This window comes from Oryzias latipes, chromosome 13 (assembly GCF_053564925.1).
Source record: "Oryzias latipes strain Hd-rR chromosome 13, Olatipes_Hd-rR_3.1".
Classification (NCBI taxonomy): Eukaryota; Metazoa; Chordata; class Actinopteri; order Beloniformes; family Adrianichthyidae; genus Oryzias; species Oryzias latipes.
The window spans coordinates 16,651,024-16,667,403 of NC_136249.1; the positions used below are offsets into that span (position 1 = coordinate 16,651,024).

General features: G+C 43.8%; 1 protein-coding gene across 3 annotated transcripts in view; it reads left to right on the forward strand.

Annotated features, from left to right (window-relative positions):
- Window positions 1-1,424: 1,424 nt before the first annotated feature.
- Window positions 1,425-16,380, forward strand: part of LOC101165412 (unconventional myosin-Ic) — a 47,852-nt gene continuing 32,896 nt past the window's right edge. Inside the window, exons 1-2 of one of the 3 annotated variants that reach the window (XM_023961533.2) lie at window positions 1,425-1,552; window positions 1,704-1,913. In XM_023961533.2, the coding sequence (XP_023817301.1) occupies window positions 1,824-1,913 (90 nt within the window). In that variant the 5' untranslated portion in view covers window positions 1,425-1,552; window positions 1,704-1,823. Of the gene's footprint in view, window positions 1,553-1,703; window positions 1,914-5,130; window positions 5,477-5,698; window positions 6,091-16,380 lie in introns of those variants that run through there. The other 2 variants (XM_023961536.2, XM_078956524.1) reach the window with 2 other exon arrangements.

A 16,380-nucleotide genomic window follows, 5' to 3' on the forward strand; every position in this document is an offset into this window, starting at 1 on the left:
GCAAAGAGCTAAAGTACAATACAAAAAAACAGAAATTGAATGTCTCATTATTTTATTTTTCTAAAACTTTTTTTTTTTTTGGTTCTGGCTTAATAAAGAACTAATTAAATTTGAAAACTGAGAAAATGCAGCTTCAAGTGTAGGATCAGCCACTGTGGTAACCACAGGTCAATGCAAACACCTGAGGTTGACTCTACATCTGTCATTCTAATTGAGCCAAGCTACTGTACGGTGCAGGAGCAGAGCACTGTTTGTTTACACACGTAAAGCACGGAGGGAGAGGCGTCATTGTGTGGTTTGGTGGTGGCTTATTTGAAATAGTTGCCATTCCTGAGCCGGATCAACACCGCAGCCTTCTGCTGTCTTACGGACGGGGCTGATCCTTCACCACTAAACACACACGCAGATATTGTTGCATCTTTTGTTGCAGCTCTTGATGAAGCAAAAACTTATGAAGAAAAACACAAGAAAACCTTCCAGCCCCTCATTCTATTTACTGCTCCTCACTTTAGTGTTGCAAACAAAAGACCAGAGTTTGACCAACAAGACAATAGAAAGTCAACACACACAACAATGGAATCTGGATTTATGTATCGTGAAAAACTTATAACTCCATAGATCTGCACGCGCATTTACATTTCTATGTTTATCAGCTATGAGTAACATTTTCAGGTGAGTCAACTTTTAAAGTTTGTGCGTCACACGAACAACAGTTTGTTTCCTGTTAGCTAACAGCCCACCGTTATCTTATCTGTCTTTAAAACAGTATTGAGCGACGCCGCGCTTCCTGCAGAGGGTTGTGTGTGCGTGTCTGTGAGTGTGCGACTGCATGAAGGCCACAGGTTTCCTGTTGATGCCAGGCTGGCAAGCCAGGCTCACAGGTCAAAGGATGTGTGTCTTTGTCGCTTCCCTTCCCTCAGCAGCAAAGTGTGATTCCTGCTAAAAGATACATGTTAGATTGTTGAATATGCAAACCCTCTCAAAGTGAAAATGACCTGGTTTACACAGGAGCTTATGCTTCAGAGTGAAGTTTTTCTGTAAATCCCTGTCATAAAGACTTCACCCAAGGTGCCTAGGTGCATCAAACCCTGGGACTTGTCTAGTCTAGACAGTGTAGACACATCATGGACCTCCTGTGGAAACCATGTGCAGCAAACATGCGGGGTTCTTCACTGACAACCCCGTGGCTGCATGTCTGTCCTGAATATGTCTGAAGCAGGATGCTCTTTCTCAGAGGAAACCCTGCGTGTGTGTGTTTGACTTTGTGTGTGTGTCGGGGAAAGTGTTCAGAAAATCCTCAATAGTGAACCTTCTGTCCATCCATCACGGCTGCAGGAAATCCTGGAATAATCTGCGTACAAAGTTCTCAGTAGAACCCCGCCTCCAAACCCTTAGCACTGTCAGCTCGGAAGACAAAAGACATATCCTCTGCCTGTCACACTCATCTGGAGTTGGGCGAGCTCCACATCCTCTCCATGATCCCTCAGCAGTCAGAGAGGCAACATCCTCAGCGAGGGGAAGCAGGTCTCACTGAGACTCTGCTCTGCAGCAGGTAACACCCAACCTCTGCTCTCTGCAGCTTCAGCCCTCTCTGATGCTCTTTCTGGAGCTGCTGCAAGATGAAAAGTTTCTGGTTTTACTGGTGAACTGCAAATGTTTCTGTCACACTTCTTAGTTGGATTCTTTTTTTTGTCATCACACAGGAGGAAAGCGATGAAGTGACTTCATTTCAAGACTCTCCAGAAAAAAGAATTAAACTTCTGAACACGAGAAAAGACCGGAACCTTTCGCGTTAAAGGAGATAGAATCCTGGTTGGGGAAAAATGATGGAACTGACGATTCAGTTGATCCCAACGGGGGAGATCATCTTTTCTCCAGGGAAGAATGGAGAAAACTTCTGCCACGGCTGCAAGGTGAGCGTCAACGTTACCTGAAAGAATGGGTCTACCGCAGAGATGATCTGCTGGCTGATAAGCAAAGACAGTAACTCAGTTCATGGTTGGTCAGTAAATCTAAAGAGCTCAAGGACATCCTGCATATCAGCATTTAAGATGAGATTTCTTTAGTTAACCAACAGAAAAACTTTAGGAAAACCCACCAAAAAGTGTCTGTACTTTTTTTTCTGGTTCCTCTGATGATTGACAGATGCTCCATAGAAACAGGATGTTATTGATGCAAGTGCAGAAAAGGTCAAAGGTCTGCTGATGAGGTCCGATCTCACGTTTAATTTTAGGAACATCCGAGAACCCGCAGTTCACTCACTGACAGCTGGGGGCAGAATCCAGCCCGCCTCTGACCCTGAACAGGATGGGATGGGTTTAGGATGGAATGATGGAGGAAGGGAAGAACGGAGGGATGGGAGATGAATGATGAAGGATGGAGGAACAGAAAGAAGGGTTAGCTTCTACCTTCAGGGAACATTTCTGTCCTCATTGATGAATCGATGGCAGCGCTGCCACACAGAAGCTTCTGGTCTGTTTGCTCTGTCTTTATCACTGTTGATGTTTGGATATTGAAGAAAGTTGTTTGCTGTTGAAGATGTGATTTTAATTAATGCAAACAGATTTACTGATTTCAAACACGTTTGCAAACATTTCCAGTTGTGAAAGCTTCTGTTAGTTTTCATGGATGCAGCAGACTTTAGAGCTGCTTCCCAACTGGCTGAAACCTGTTAGAAAAAGTTGAAAGCACTAGACATTTTAGGAAAAAACTCAAAATGAAATCAGTTTAGTTTTCTCTGCAATTGTTGATGTTAAATCAGATCAACTTTGCTCAAAGGTACAGTGGAAAATGAAGGAAATCTATCAGACTTATGCTGCTTTTTGATTAGAACAATAAATGGAATCAGTTACTGAGTTCCTCGCGTTTGTGAGGAATCATGACGACGTTCTGCCTCTCAGCTCCAGATTGAGCAGATACATCTCTGTTACAGTTAAGGGAGGGTTGACTCACCCTGCTGTGCTGGTGAAGGTGTGGAATGTACCACTGTTCGGACTTCAGGAAATGACAAAGACATTCCTCTTCCCCTTCCTACATTCATGTGGGGTCAGGTCACCCTGTGTTTGTGCCAAAGGTGTCACTGCTTTGGAGCTCTGGTGACCACAGATGAAACCTTCTTGTTCTCATTTATGGTTTTCCATAAAAGATTCCTGATAAATCTTTGTTTCAGTTTTCCGTCTTTGACTCACTGATCTCCTAAATGGTTAGGATGAGCATCATTGTGGGACATGGAAGGTGAAGTCCTGAGTGGAGGTAGGGCGGATGTCCTGACCTGCATTTCTGTCCCGTACAGTCAGACTGTCTCAGTTGATCCATAAATCCTGTCAGCGGAACTGTGTACAGAACATTACTGGAGGCTTGCTGTAAATCGATTGCTCCCTCCTCTGGCGATGGAGCATCATTACAGTTCAGCACCAGCAAGGACAGAGCACGTGGAGGGTGGAGGTCACCTCCACATGAACCACGTGTTGTGTAACTGCAGGACAGGAGACTGGCTTTGTTTGAGCATTTACAGCCACAATGGTCAGTAACAATCTGATGTAGTTTCCTTTCGAGGTGCATTTTACAAGGAATTATAAATTATAACCCTTTGGATTAGCATCATTCCAGCAAAAGTAACAGATCTTTAACGTATTGGACTTTAGCAAAACTCACATTAAAAAAAATGTCTTAGTTGACACAACCTTGGACGTAATTGGTCACCATCATGGCAGAAAAGACGGCTAACAGCAGTCAGGTTAGACTCTGGCAGATACCAAAAAGAATAAAGCGGTTGAAGGAAATCAATGAATGGATTGATGAACATTATTACTTTGGCAACTTTTAAAAACACTGTGTCAGTAGTTCTAGAAAATCTATCTATCTATCTATCTATCTATCTATCTATCTATCTATCTATCTATCTATCTATCTATCTATCTATCTATCTATCTATCTATCTATCTATCTATCTATCTATCTATCTATCTATCTATCTATCTATCTATCTATCTATCTATCTATCTATCTATCTATCTATCTATCTATCTATCTATCTATCTATCTTATCTAATCTAATCTAATCTAATCTAATTTATAGTGTCTCTCTTGAGGCTGGACGGTTGCAATTTCAAATCCAAGGCCTTATCATTCCAAAGACTCTAAAATAATGGGACCCAATGCCTCCTTGATAGACACTCCGCATTAAGGCGTTGGATTGGGGGGTTAAACCACCAAATGGTTCCCGGCAGGAGCGGCTGTGTTGTACAGAATTCACGCACCTAGATGTGTTACAACTAATGGGACTCAGGATAATTTGTCATTTATTAATTAGAAAAATAAATAAATAAAAGAAAAATGACATGGATGAATATAAACATGTTTGTGTAGATATAAAACAGACTAGGGCCTTTTAGGTTTAAATCACAGTATTCATTTCATTTTGAATCCTTCCAACTTCATTTTAGATCTTGATGTTTTTGTTTCAGCAGAACCACATCCTGGTGTTATGAAAAAGGAGTCATTTGATTTATTGTCCCCCCTCCCCCCTTTTTGATTGTTTCAAACTAATCAACTCGTGGAATTATATTTAGAGAAACAATCAGTGTAGACCAACCTTTCAGAATAGAACTTCATTGTTTCTTACTTAAGGTCATGTGACCCAGGTGTGTTTCACAGACGAGTCACGCCGCAATGAGCTGTCTTTGTTTAAAAACACCGATGGAGACCCTGGTAATGACCTGAGCCCCACATTTTAAAGCACATTCAGCTGCGTTGATGGCCGGTGCGGTGCGGGATCATTAAAACCCCCGCAGGAGCAGAGACGCGCCAGCAGATGGAAGAAGAGCGCAACCTTTAGGTTTACCGCTAACTTCCTCTAGAAAACGTTTCTCCGTGACTTTAGTCACGAGTTGTTAGTGTTTGTGGAAATGATCGCAGTGAAGAAACTGAGGTTTGAAAATCGTTGATGCTCATAGTGCCCCACCAACACCACTCTCTGACCCCCACATAAAGGGACTGGACTCAGTTTCACCCGAACATAATTTTTTTTTTAGAGAAAAACGTCACATTTTAGTCAAAACAACCCACGAATGAACGTAAAGTAAACGAATACATTTTCGTAAGATGGCGTGTCTCGTGGGACAGCCGGGGCCGTTGGATGTTTGGATGGTAGACTTCCTGGTCCTTCAGGGTGTGTTTCCCCTCAATGACAGAGGAGGAAAAAGGGAAATTACGCCGCTCCAGAGGAACCGACTCTGCTTATTTCCGATCAGCGCCGGTATGCTGAGTCGGAGCGCGGCTGCGCGTGCACCGTGAGGCGGCAGCAGATCCACGGAGGGGGCACCGGTGCGCGCCAGTGCGCGCGGGGAGTGGTGGGAGGGTCAGGACAAGCCGACAGGACTCCGTCAGACAGCGACTCAGCTGAGCAGAGCACACCGGCCTGAACGCGGACGCCAGAACCCGGTCCACGAGGGAGCAGCTGAACCAGCAGGATCAGGTAGCAGAACCACAGAACTTTGCTGCTTTTGTCCGCGCTGTCCGTCATTCTGCTGCGTCAGCGAACTGTTTGAAATTCAGCTAACAGCCTGAAGAAACGTGGGCTTTTTTTTACTTCGTCACTCGTGGACTTGTTGCTTATCCGAGACTACGTCATTTGGTGCGTAAAATCCCCGAGACGGTCTAATTTAAAGGTGTTTGGAACCCGCTGTAGTTCTGAGGAGAAGAACACACACATCACGACATGTGCGTCAATTGAATGAAAGTTGGAGCGACTGTCACTCGGGTTTACTCGTCTTTTTTCGACCCACATCTCCAAATCCCTTCAGGTTGGGTTCGTCTTTTTTTAGAAGCCAGTCAGACACAGATTAGCCCGCCTGTCGCACCGGACCAAAGGTGCTGCAAAAGTTCAGTTTCCTGAGGATCCACGGGCGAGGCTGCTGCTGTGGAGATTCCGTCCAGCGCGGGTGTCCATCAGAAACAGGAGAGAGCGAACGAACCCACGGTGCGCCCCGCGTCTCCTCTCATGTTGAAGCTTCACCCGTGCGCTACTGGACTCTCCTGGTTGTCTGGAACTGACCTGACTTCTGATGTCTGAGTTAGAAATCCGTGCAGGTGTGTTTTGAATCACAGTGCAGATTCCTCAGAAATCTTGATGAACTGCTGCTCCAAACTGTCATGAGCAGAGATGTTGTCATGACAGATGTGTCCTCACAGATTTTGGGCTCATTCCTGTTATTTTCTGTTAACCCTTGTGCTATCCTATGACCCCACCCTTACATTGACGTGTTCTCCCTACCATGACAAAGGTGGATAAAGGTGAAGAGGATTTCATGTAATCCATGGACACCAGTGAGGTTCACAAATCATTGAAGAAAAAAGCTTCAGAGCACTGTTTAGTGGGTCTAGATGACCCAAATCCTAATGTTAAAGTGCGTAGGATAGCACAAGTTAAACTGTTTCCATTTTAAAGACATATTTCTACTGATGGACACCAGTCAATCTGATAATAACTCACTTTATAAAACCAAGAGATGCTAAACACCAGTTTGTTTAAACTTTAACATCACCAAACATCTCCAAATGACTTGACAGAAAGACGAAGATTCAGCCAACAAAGGGTTAACAACAAATCCCTGTTTTCTGACCTAAACTCCGCTTTTTCTTTGTTTTATTTTGGTTTCCCTGGAGTTTTTACAAAGAGAACTTCAGCTTAAAGTGCTGGAACATTAGACTGCGCTGCGGTTGTACCTCAGGGCCACTCTGCATTCATGTCTGTGCAGGTAACTTTGGTTATGTTACTTCCTGGGCTGGGGGTGCACTCCTGGGGCGGGGCTCCGCGTTGGGCCCTCCCGACTGCTCCACTGGTAGGGCTGGAGCTTGCACTCTATGTCCCCCCATGCCTTCCTGCTCTCTGGCACTGGGGGCCCCTGTGGCGATCCTGCTGTCCCTGGTTGGTGGATGTGATTGCCCGGCAGGCGGTTGTTCTCTATCTGAATGCCGTGCGGGTGTTGGGGGGGGGGGGGGGGGGGGTCCTGGCTGTCGCTGCCGGGGGGTCTTGGTTTGGGGATGACTGGGTACTCTTCCTCTTTCTTTTTACATTCCATCATCCACCCCAGGAGAACATAAACACTCACTGGAGCTCAGGTGCATCCCCTTTGCATCATCAGTTTCCGTGACTGAATGAAATATTTCACACTTGTTGGTTTGAATGCATAAGTATGCGTGTGTGAACATTAGTTGTATTGTGTACATGTTGACTTGTGAACATTTTTGGAGCCAACAGGTATCTTTATAACATTTCAGTGTGTGTGTGGACAGGCCCCGCCCCTTCTAGATTTGTATTACATCTGACCGTATAAACATCCAGCAACTTATTGCTTTATGCTAATTCTTGGTTTTACCCCCCCTCCCCTCTATTAACCCCCCCCCCCCCCCCCCCCCCAACATCCCTCTCTCTTCTTCCCTTCTTTCCTTTTCCGTCTGGTCCAACACAAAAATATTACAAATATGATTAAGACGAATAAAGTTTAGTCTTAATTACAAAAGGGGTTTATTCAAATATAAACCTGGTGTGTTAGAAGATTCATAACCCCATGTTGTAAAAGTAGAAGATGTCCAACACAAGAGGCCTTCAGTTCTCGTGTTTGCTCAGCTGTTGGACAGAACAAGTAAAAAAAAAAAAAAGGAAAAAAAACTTTGATGTTACTTGAAAAATGTCATCCAAACAAGCTCAAAATGAAGTTGCAGGCGTTTTTCTGCGCCATGTTCGTACTGCAGAGTGCATGGGCCTCTTTTGAATGCTGTGTCTGCAGTTCAACCCCCAGCATAAAGATACGGCCCAGGATTAGATGTTCAGCTTTGATAGTGTTGATGGTTTTAAGCACAGATGCCAAACTGGGCCGAGCCAAGAACGAGGCTGATAAGGTCATGAAGCAATAGCAGTTGAAAGTGTTTTTGCTGCCTTTGCCCGCACATTTTAAAATACAAAAGGGTTGAATTCAGGGCCAAACGTTGTTTTATTTTGATAACGGATCTCCTCACAGATGACTGGTGGCTCCTTACATTCCTAATACCTTCAAGACACTTAAACCTGTTCCTGTTTGCACCACAGTCATGGTGTTGTAGCATCACAAAACTTCTCTGGTCTCACACTCCCTCTGATGAAGACGAAGGACATAAACAGACGCCCGAGAGCATGTTTGTCTTGTACAGAAATATCAGTTTCCTGTGAGATTAACTGCAGGATGGAATTATGAAGGATTACCAGACCGGGTTGCTCATTACTGGAGTGATGCAGATGCCGTGTGGGAGAAGGTTCATGTGATGAGAGCGATGTGTGTTTGTGAGTCAGACTCTGAATCGGTCTGAGTGATGAACTTTCATATTATCAGGGGGTTGTTGAGGGGTTTGTTGAAAAACTCTGGATCAGGTCGGGACCGAATCTTAATCTGGAATCTGTTGGAGACAGAAATGGAGAGATGCACGGTGGTGGGAGCTCTTGTTTTTGCTCCACTCTGTGAAAACACCTCTAAATGCTGTTGTAGGTGTTTTTTTTTTTGGTAGCAGGAGGTGATGTAGCATGGAAGCATTTGTCAATTTAAAATTATTGCCTTCAATTTTCACTAAAGCCGGTGATTCTACTTGGCTCAAAACGTAGTTACTGCCATTGTTAGGTTGGGTTTGTCGGGGCTGTAAACTAGCGGGAGAGTGTCAACAGTAAGCTTTCAGCCAAAATGAGCAGCAGAAAGACAACGAAAAAGCTCCAGCTTATTGTTTCTCATCAGATGACTGCAGCACAGTTTGGTTCAGTTTCCCGGCTGACCTCAGGTCCACAGGAAGGAGTGCAGAGACCATGTTCCCCAAGCTCCTGAAGATCATGGGAGATTCTGATGGAACCACTTTGCTTGAGTAGACTTATCATAACTACTGCCAGTCAGACTCCAATGCAGGATCTTAGAGCTGTAGGTCAGTGTCAGGCAAAAATTGGTTTATCCAAAAGCTGCATCTTCAAGCCCAGTTTCATCCTAAAACCAACCGGTGGACTGAAGTAAACCTGCATTAATAACAAATCTCTGTAGCTGCTGTGGACTTCCTGAAACCAGACGACTTTTAGTTCCCCGATACGACCTGTGGACCGTTCTTTATGTAACTTTAATCCTTTGTGTCAAGTAATGCACGTGTTCTCTGTGTGAGGATGTGATCAGTTCCTTTGAAACTGCAGAGTCACCTGATGAACATGTCAGGTACTTCTGGAAAGGTCTGAACTTTTCAATCTTAGACTTCTGAAGCAGGAAACCTCTTGAATATGAGCAACTGTTCATTCTATTGTAGACCTTAAAGTTTTAACTGAGTTAGAGCTGAAAGGGAGATGCATTGTGGGTAAAAAATGATTCCTTAACAGTATCCCTGACAGTGAGGGATGGTGATTTACAGCTGGAGAGCGTCCTTGCTCCTCACATGTGAGACTCCTTTTCAGTTGCTGCTCCAGCAACCCAGAACCTGCCGGTTGGTGCAGGGAACTCCGCCCTGTTGCGACTACAACTAGAGTGGCTGCGTCCTGCATTATTGCAGTTTCAAATGTTGTGGGTTCTGGATGTGATTCAGAAATTTCCCTGCCAGCTCCATTGCCTAATTTGTCCATGTCCTGAAAGTATTGGTAGCAGGACTGGATTTAGAGATGGGAATTGTCCCTTTTTGCCTGTTTGACATTTCTCAATCAGTTAGACAGCAATAAGATTATTTTATCTATCAAACACTCACCATTACTTTATTTCATTCATTATTTCCTCTCATTTGTTTGGGACTCTTTGTCCTTCACTGGGTGTCAGCTGAGGACAGAGCTGGTGTTCCCTCACCACCCTGCTGACTCGGTCTCTTCATAATCCCACTGTGTTGTCCCTGCACACCTCCACTCAGATTAACCTAATGATACCACTCCTAATCCCATTTATCTGGTATTACACTTGGTCTGTGCTTACAGGCCCAAATTGGAGCACTATAGCTGTTTTTGTTTCTCCTGTGCACTTTAGTTTAATCCTTTTGTGATGTTTAGAGATTCTCTCAGTCTTCTGGGTAAAACGGTGTTGTTTTTGTAGACATGGCTTATTTATTTAAGTGGATTCAAACCATTATTTTTCAGTCCTGCTCTCCACACATTAAGAATTAGTGTGGTTCAAAAAACAGAAAGGGCCCCCATGAGCTGCAGACCAGCCCACATGAAGCTCCATGACACCCGGACTTTTACTTTTAGGACTTTTTAGGACTCCGTCCTGTCTTGCAGGAACGTGTGCATCCCTCCTGAGCAGCTCTTCTAGATTTGGTGGTCTGTGTGTTGCAGGCTGAAGTTGTTAATGCAAAATTCTTTATAGTTTATTGAAATATTTGACCCGAAGACACTTCTTTTTATGTCAGTTTTAAAGAATTCCAACACAAACATGGCCTTAAGGGTTGTGTTTGTTTGTGGTTGTGTGTCATGAGGGTTGTGTGAGCTCTGCTGGCTTCCCCTGAACGACCTTCTCCCTCCTTCTGATCACTTCAAGAGTGTGTGTTTGTAGTTACATGATGAAGGGGTCAGTTTTTGTTAGCTTAAATGAATGACTGTGTGATAAATGTGTTGCTGTGTACAGGACATCAGAGGGTTATGAAGCTGCAGCAGCTTCTATATTTGGAAATGGAACAATCCATGAGTCTCCATCGATCGTCCTGTGTGGGGTCAGCGGGGTTGCTGGAGCCTTTCCCCGCTGACTAACGGAGTGTAGAGGTGCCATTTCATGGCTGGAGTGACATCCCACTGCCCCTTACAGAGTGACACATGTTTTTGGGACTTTGGGAGGGAGGCAGGGTCCTCAGATTGATCCAAATGCACTCCTCAAACTCCACCCAGAATGGACCCGGCCACAACTCCAACCTGGACTTTCTGGCTGAGAGTCAACAGAACCGACAGCTCGGTTAAAGATCTTGCATAGAAATGTGTTTGATCGGTTTCTCTGTCAGGCTTTCGAGGACGGCTGTGAGAGGTAGCTTTCTCCAGAGAATGTGCATACATTTCCCATCATTCATCAGTTTCATCTAAGTGCTTGCTGATGTTGGCTGTTCTTTAATTAGAACCTTTCAGGAGCTGTTTTTCCAATCTGCCATGATTCAGGCCTGCACCCCTCTGTGGGTGAAAAGCTGAAACTGAAGAAGGCAGGCAATAATCAGCTTTAATGGAATCCGATGGATGAAGACAGAAGAAAAACCATGAAAAAAAAACACATTTTCATTCAGTTTCTGTCCCACCGTTCATAGTGCTGTTGATAACTCAGTAGAGGGGGAGTGTTAACGGGATATTTACAGTACAAAAACAAAGGATTGTCCCAAGTATGTAACCCTTTGTTACATACTTGGGAGCAGACGCATGTTGTTGGTCCAGTTTTCTTGTTTTTGGTCCGATCTGATTAACAGCTTCCTTCGTTTGCCTTAAGTCTAAACACAGTCTGCGTGCTGCCCCTAAGTGCTCAGAAGAACCCAGGTCCGGACTGCCGCTCTCAGCCCTGATAGTCATCATCAATCTGACCTCACATGCGACGTCTAGCATCAGATCAATCTCCAGGCTGCAGGTTTCTTCTGCTCAGGTCTGCTTTTTTTGCCTCTGTTTGTTCCGTGCAGTCCTGAACTGACCGTGGCGTCAAAGTGATGAAGAACCGTTCTACTTTAGACCCTTTTCATGTGCTGTTCTGTTTTCCATCCGTCATAAGAAGTTGATTCTTGAAGGTTTTTGATAACCACGACAAAGATGCCCTTTAGTATATTATTGTCTTTTAAAGCGTGTAAATCTGATTAATGCTCTCGTTCTTGGATCTGGATCTGGATCAGGTTTTTCTCAACACAGGAAGTTTCTACATTTACTTTTCAAATGGAACCTAAGGGTTTTATGCAGTTCAGTTTCGCTGTAGCAGTGAGCGTCTCACAGCATTCTTCTGTTTTTGCTTTTTTACGTTTGACTCCAAAGTGTGGTTCTTAAGGTTCTTTTGATCTGGAAAGGCTGGACCTGCCAACAAAGCCGGGCCACTGTACTGATCCCTGGACTGGAAGATCCAGTTGTCTGGTAGTGTTTGGAAAACATTATGACAGTTGTGCAAAAACACATATGTCCAAATATTGACTAAATAGAAGAGACTCTTGGGATGGCAGTAAGAAGGTGATGACCACAGGATCCATCTGGATCTCCTTCTGTCTTGAAGTTGAACCATGGCATCCGGACTTAAAGACTTCTTAATTTGAAACATTTCAAGACGAGAGGCTTCGTTATTCTGAGGGTCTTCTGCAAGGTGTGGCTTGGAAAGAGGAAACGCCTCCATCTATTGTTCAGGCTTACACACATTGGACACAGGAAGTTTACCTGAGCACACCTGCTGATTTTGAGTGGAACCAGCAACTGCGATCCATCAAATCCCTTCGCTTTTTCAGCACAGTTTGGAGCAGATGATGTTTGTGAGAAGACCCTGAGATGGTTATGTGGTGTCGGCCGCATGTCTTAACCTCCACGCCATCAAGCTCTTCTCCATATAAGGTCTGCTGGTTTGTAGGAGAAGATAGGAGGCACGAGGACACGTGAAATGGAGGTGGGAAAGAAAGATAAAGACTCAGGATGAAGGTGGAAGGTCGTGTAGAAAGAGGCTCTACAAAGGAGAAGATTGCCTGCATAGATATGCAGTCATAGATGTGTGTGTGTGTGGGGGGGGGGGGGGGGGGGGGTTGAAGAAGCATTACTACCATTAGTTGACTAAACAAGCCCCGACCTGCGTCTGTGTTGCTGCAGGACCGTGTGTGAGTGTGCACAGTCATTTTCCCACACCTTTACAAGTTAATATAAATAGAAAGCCAAACAGTTTGAGGGTTTTGGAAGAACTTCAGTTGTTATCTGACTAACTTGAACTGTTTTTATCTTCATTCCTCAGATGTAACTGGTGGAAAACGGTGGGATCTTAGGACGAAAGCATGTTTGCAATCGCTTAGTTTGGGTTATGTTATTGATTCTTCCCACGGAGAACCCAAGTAAATGATCCAACAAGAACCTGGCTTTTTCTGCCAAACAGCGTTTTTATTTCTTTAGGGCCTGCATCATTCTTATCATTTACTTTTTCCAGAGTCACATTAAAGCAGCTGCCGCAGCTTTGTCACTATTCTCTTGCAGGTGAGTTAGTTTAGGTGGCAAACACAGGTTTCATCTGCATTTTTAACACTCCTTCAAATCCTTTACTGTTTTCTTTTTTGTCTGAAACAAACATCAGCCATAAAAACTCCCCTTTAAAGAGCCAGAAACTCTCTCTGAGCTGTTCTGGAGACATTAAAGACTTTAGGAAATGCCTGCATGACCAAAGTGCTGCCACAGTGGAAAAGTGGGCGTGTCTCTGTGTGGAGGAGTCTTTCCATATTTGGTGTTTAGACTGAACACAGCCCCGTTTCCATTAACTTATTTTGGAGCCTGTTTCTCCTTCCTTTCATCATCTCAGTGCCAGCGGATCACATTTCCTTGCTCTTACTCACCAACACACCCGGTGATTCACCAAACCTGAGAGGGCCAGGAGTCCAGACAGACGGGCAGAAGTCGCAGGAACACTGTGGAAACTCCTCGGGTCAATAAAGAACTAAGTGCAGAACCGGAAACCTGGTCCTGAAGCTCTCATGGACTCCTAAACGTGTGTCACTTTCAGTTTCTAAAAATGTGTCACAACAAACCGAGGCTGCCCACATTCAGCCAAGGATATTCTTATCAACACTTTCACTCTTAATAACCGATTTCCTACTCCACATCCTGGGTTTAAATGTGTTTAACTTCTCTTTTATCATCTCTTCGACTCTCATGCCTCTTCTCCGTGGTTCCAGAGTGCCGCTTGCCGCCCACATGGCTCACATTCCTTCTCCCTGACATCAGCGGCGTTCTCTTTTGCCTCTCTTTCTCCTATGCTGGTTCTTGACCACCAGAGTCAGCTTTTTTATGGAGAGAGAGGAGCTGTCATTTTAGACCTGTTGTCATTGGAAGATGTTGAGTCATAACAGAACCGGACCGTCAGCCTGGAGGAGGAAATGTTTTTGCAGTGACACAAAGCAGCATTTTTCAAAGTTCAAACGTGCACAGTGAGGGGAGGTCCTTCGCATCTGTCAGTGGTTGAGGTTTGATCCTATTGTGGTTGTTGTTATTAAAAAAAGATTATTTGGAGAAGAAATGTTTGGTCGAAGCTGCAGGAGATGCTCATTTCTGTTTCTTACTCTATGGTCTGTCGTCAGATCCTGGATGTTTCATTTGTTTGCCAGAGACACATTTCTAAAATCGTCTGTAAAAAAATCAGCTGACGAGTTTGAACACGTTTTTTTCTTGGATTGTGACCAACTATTGCAAAATTTTGCATTGGAGGTTTCAGATGACATGTAAAAATGCAGTGGGGTGGGGTGGGGTCACCCTGGCTTCATGCCTAATAGAGAACATTGTTGGAGAAGATGTTCTGTGGGTGTGAGACCTGAACATAAATCTTTTACTTCACCATCTCTTTCTGTGCTCTCGTTAATGGATGATTCCCTCGCCGCTCCCCCTGGCGCCACACATAAATCCAGTTTAGGATTCACGTTTGCAAAAATGAAAAGCTGCTATTGATATCAGAATCCCGGCATCTATGTGCCGTTTTAGTGCAGCTCTGATAACATGGAGATGCACAAACAAGGGCGTGCTCGGCATGACGCAACTCTGAGCCTGTCAACAGCCGGCTGATACTGAATGCAGGTGTGTTGGAGGTGAAACTCCAATCTCAGAAAGAAGGAACAAAACTACAGGTTTTCAAGGAATAAACGAGTTTTTATTGAAACCCTTCAGCTTCTTTATCTTTGTTTTTGTTTTTTTATGCATTAATGAACTTCTCTTATGCTGAAAAAGCCAAAAGTGTGTCACAAACTGTCCTGTAACTATGGCGATAACACTTTTACGCAGACACACAAGCACAGCTAGGCTTGCACTTAATAAAGCTGAAAATGCATTTTATGAATGACCGCATAAATATCTAATTTGGTGAAGGTTCTCAATCATCCAGATGATATCTTGAAGTCGAGTCATGGCACCTGGACTTCTTCTCTTAAAAAGTTTCATCCAAGTGGCTTCTTTAACAACTAAAGCAAAAGCTAAATGATGAAAAAGTGAGAAGTGACTCTATTGATTCAGTGAGACGTTAAACTCATGGCTAAATAATGTTTATTCATAAAATATAAATGCCAAACCCCTAAAAAAATTATCAGTTTTTAGGTTCACTGAAGGTGGAAAAACTTTAGAGAAAGTCTAACTTGTGATAAAAGCTGTTTAAATCCTGGGACTCTGTTTTTTGTTTTTGTTTTTCCAGAGAAAACTGCACTTAATAAATTGAGTCTCAAACAGAAAAAAGTCAAAACTCAAACCCAAAGTTTTAGCTTGGAGTAGCAGTTCAGACCCAGAACCTGAACCTTAAGTTCTGGATTCATCTCTGATCTCAGTTTAGTCCTGATTGAGCCGTAAAGAAGCAGGTTTTACTCTCCAGAAGCTGGTTGGTTGTTTATATTAAGTCAACAGGAGAACTTATGCACGCATGCTAATGCTGCCTCTGAAAGCCTTACTTACAGCGGGTTGACTCGTTTGGGTTCCTCTTGGAGGGTCATAGAAAGGAGCGGCTGCATTGTGTTGCATGTGGTAAGTGTATTGTTAAGTATTTGGAAGCTACACACACTTATGACGTATGGATGATGCTGTCGTACGGTGTCCTTACATGTCATTAGTAAGGTGCGAGTACTGGCTCCTTACTGACCACGCACAAAATCTGCACGCACGGGGTGTGCACGTGATTCATAAGTGCCCGTAGGATGTCCACACAAACTACACTCTGATTGTATAATTTCCTTATTTCTAACAATCAGGCTGCACGCAAGGAGCGCGTTCTTATCATGTGAACAACTCTAACGGGCTTTTTGTTCAGTCTGCAGGATTTAGGGGAGAAAAGACAAATCTGTATGACATGCCTGCGCCTCACTTACGTCCCCCTTACTTACTCTTACGTGTTGTATAAGTGTTCTCTACGACCTATCGCCTGCAGCATGCCCTTAGAGAAAATGTACATTCGCCACGGTTAAAATGAAAATCTTACCCAAGGTTAATTATCTCTTCTCAATGATTCCCACACAACCGCCATTAAAATGGTTCAAAACATTAGACTCATCCATATCAAGCTTTCTATGGAACAACAAACCTGCAAGAATTAGTCTAAAAACTTTAAAATCTGCAAAAAACTGTGGAGGATTAGAATTACCTAACTTCCACAAATACTTTCTTGCAAATAGATTACAATACATCTTAAAATGGTTAAAAAATAATCCAGAAACCAACTCATGGTTAGACTTGGAACAGGC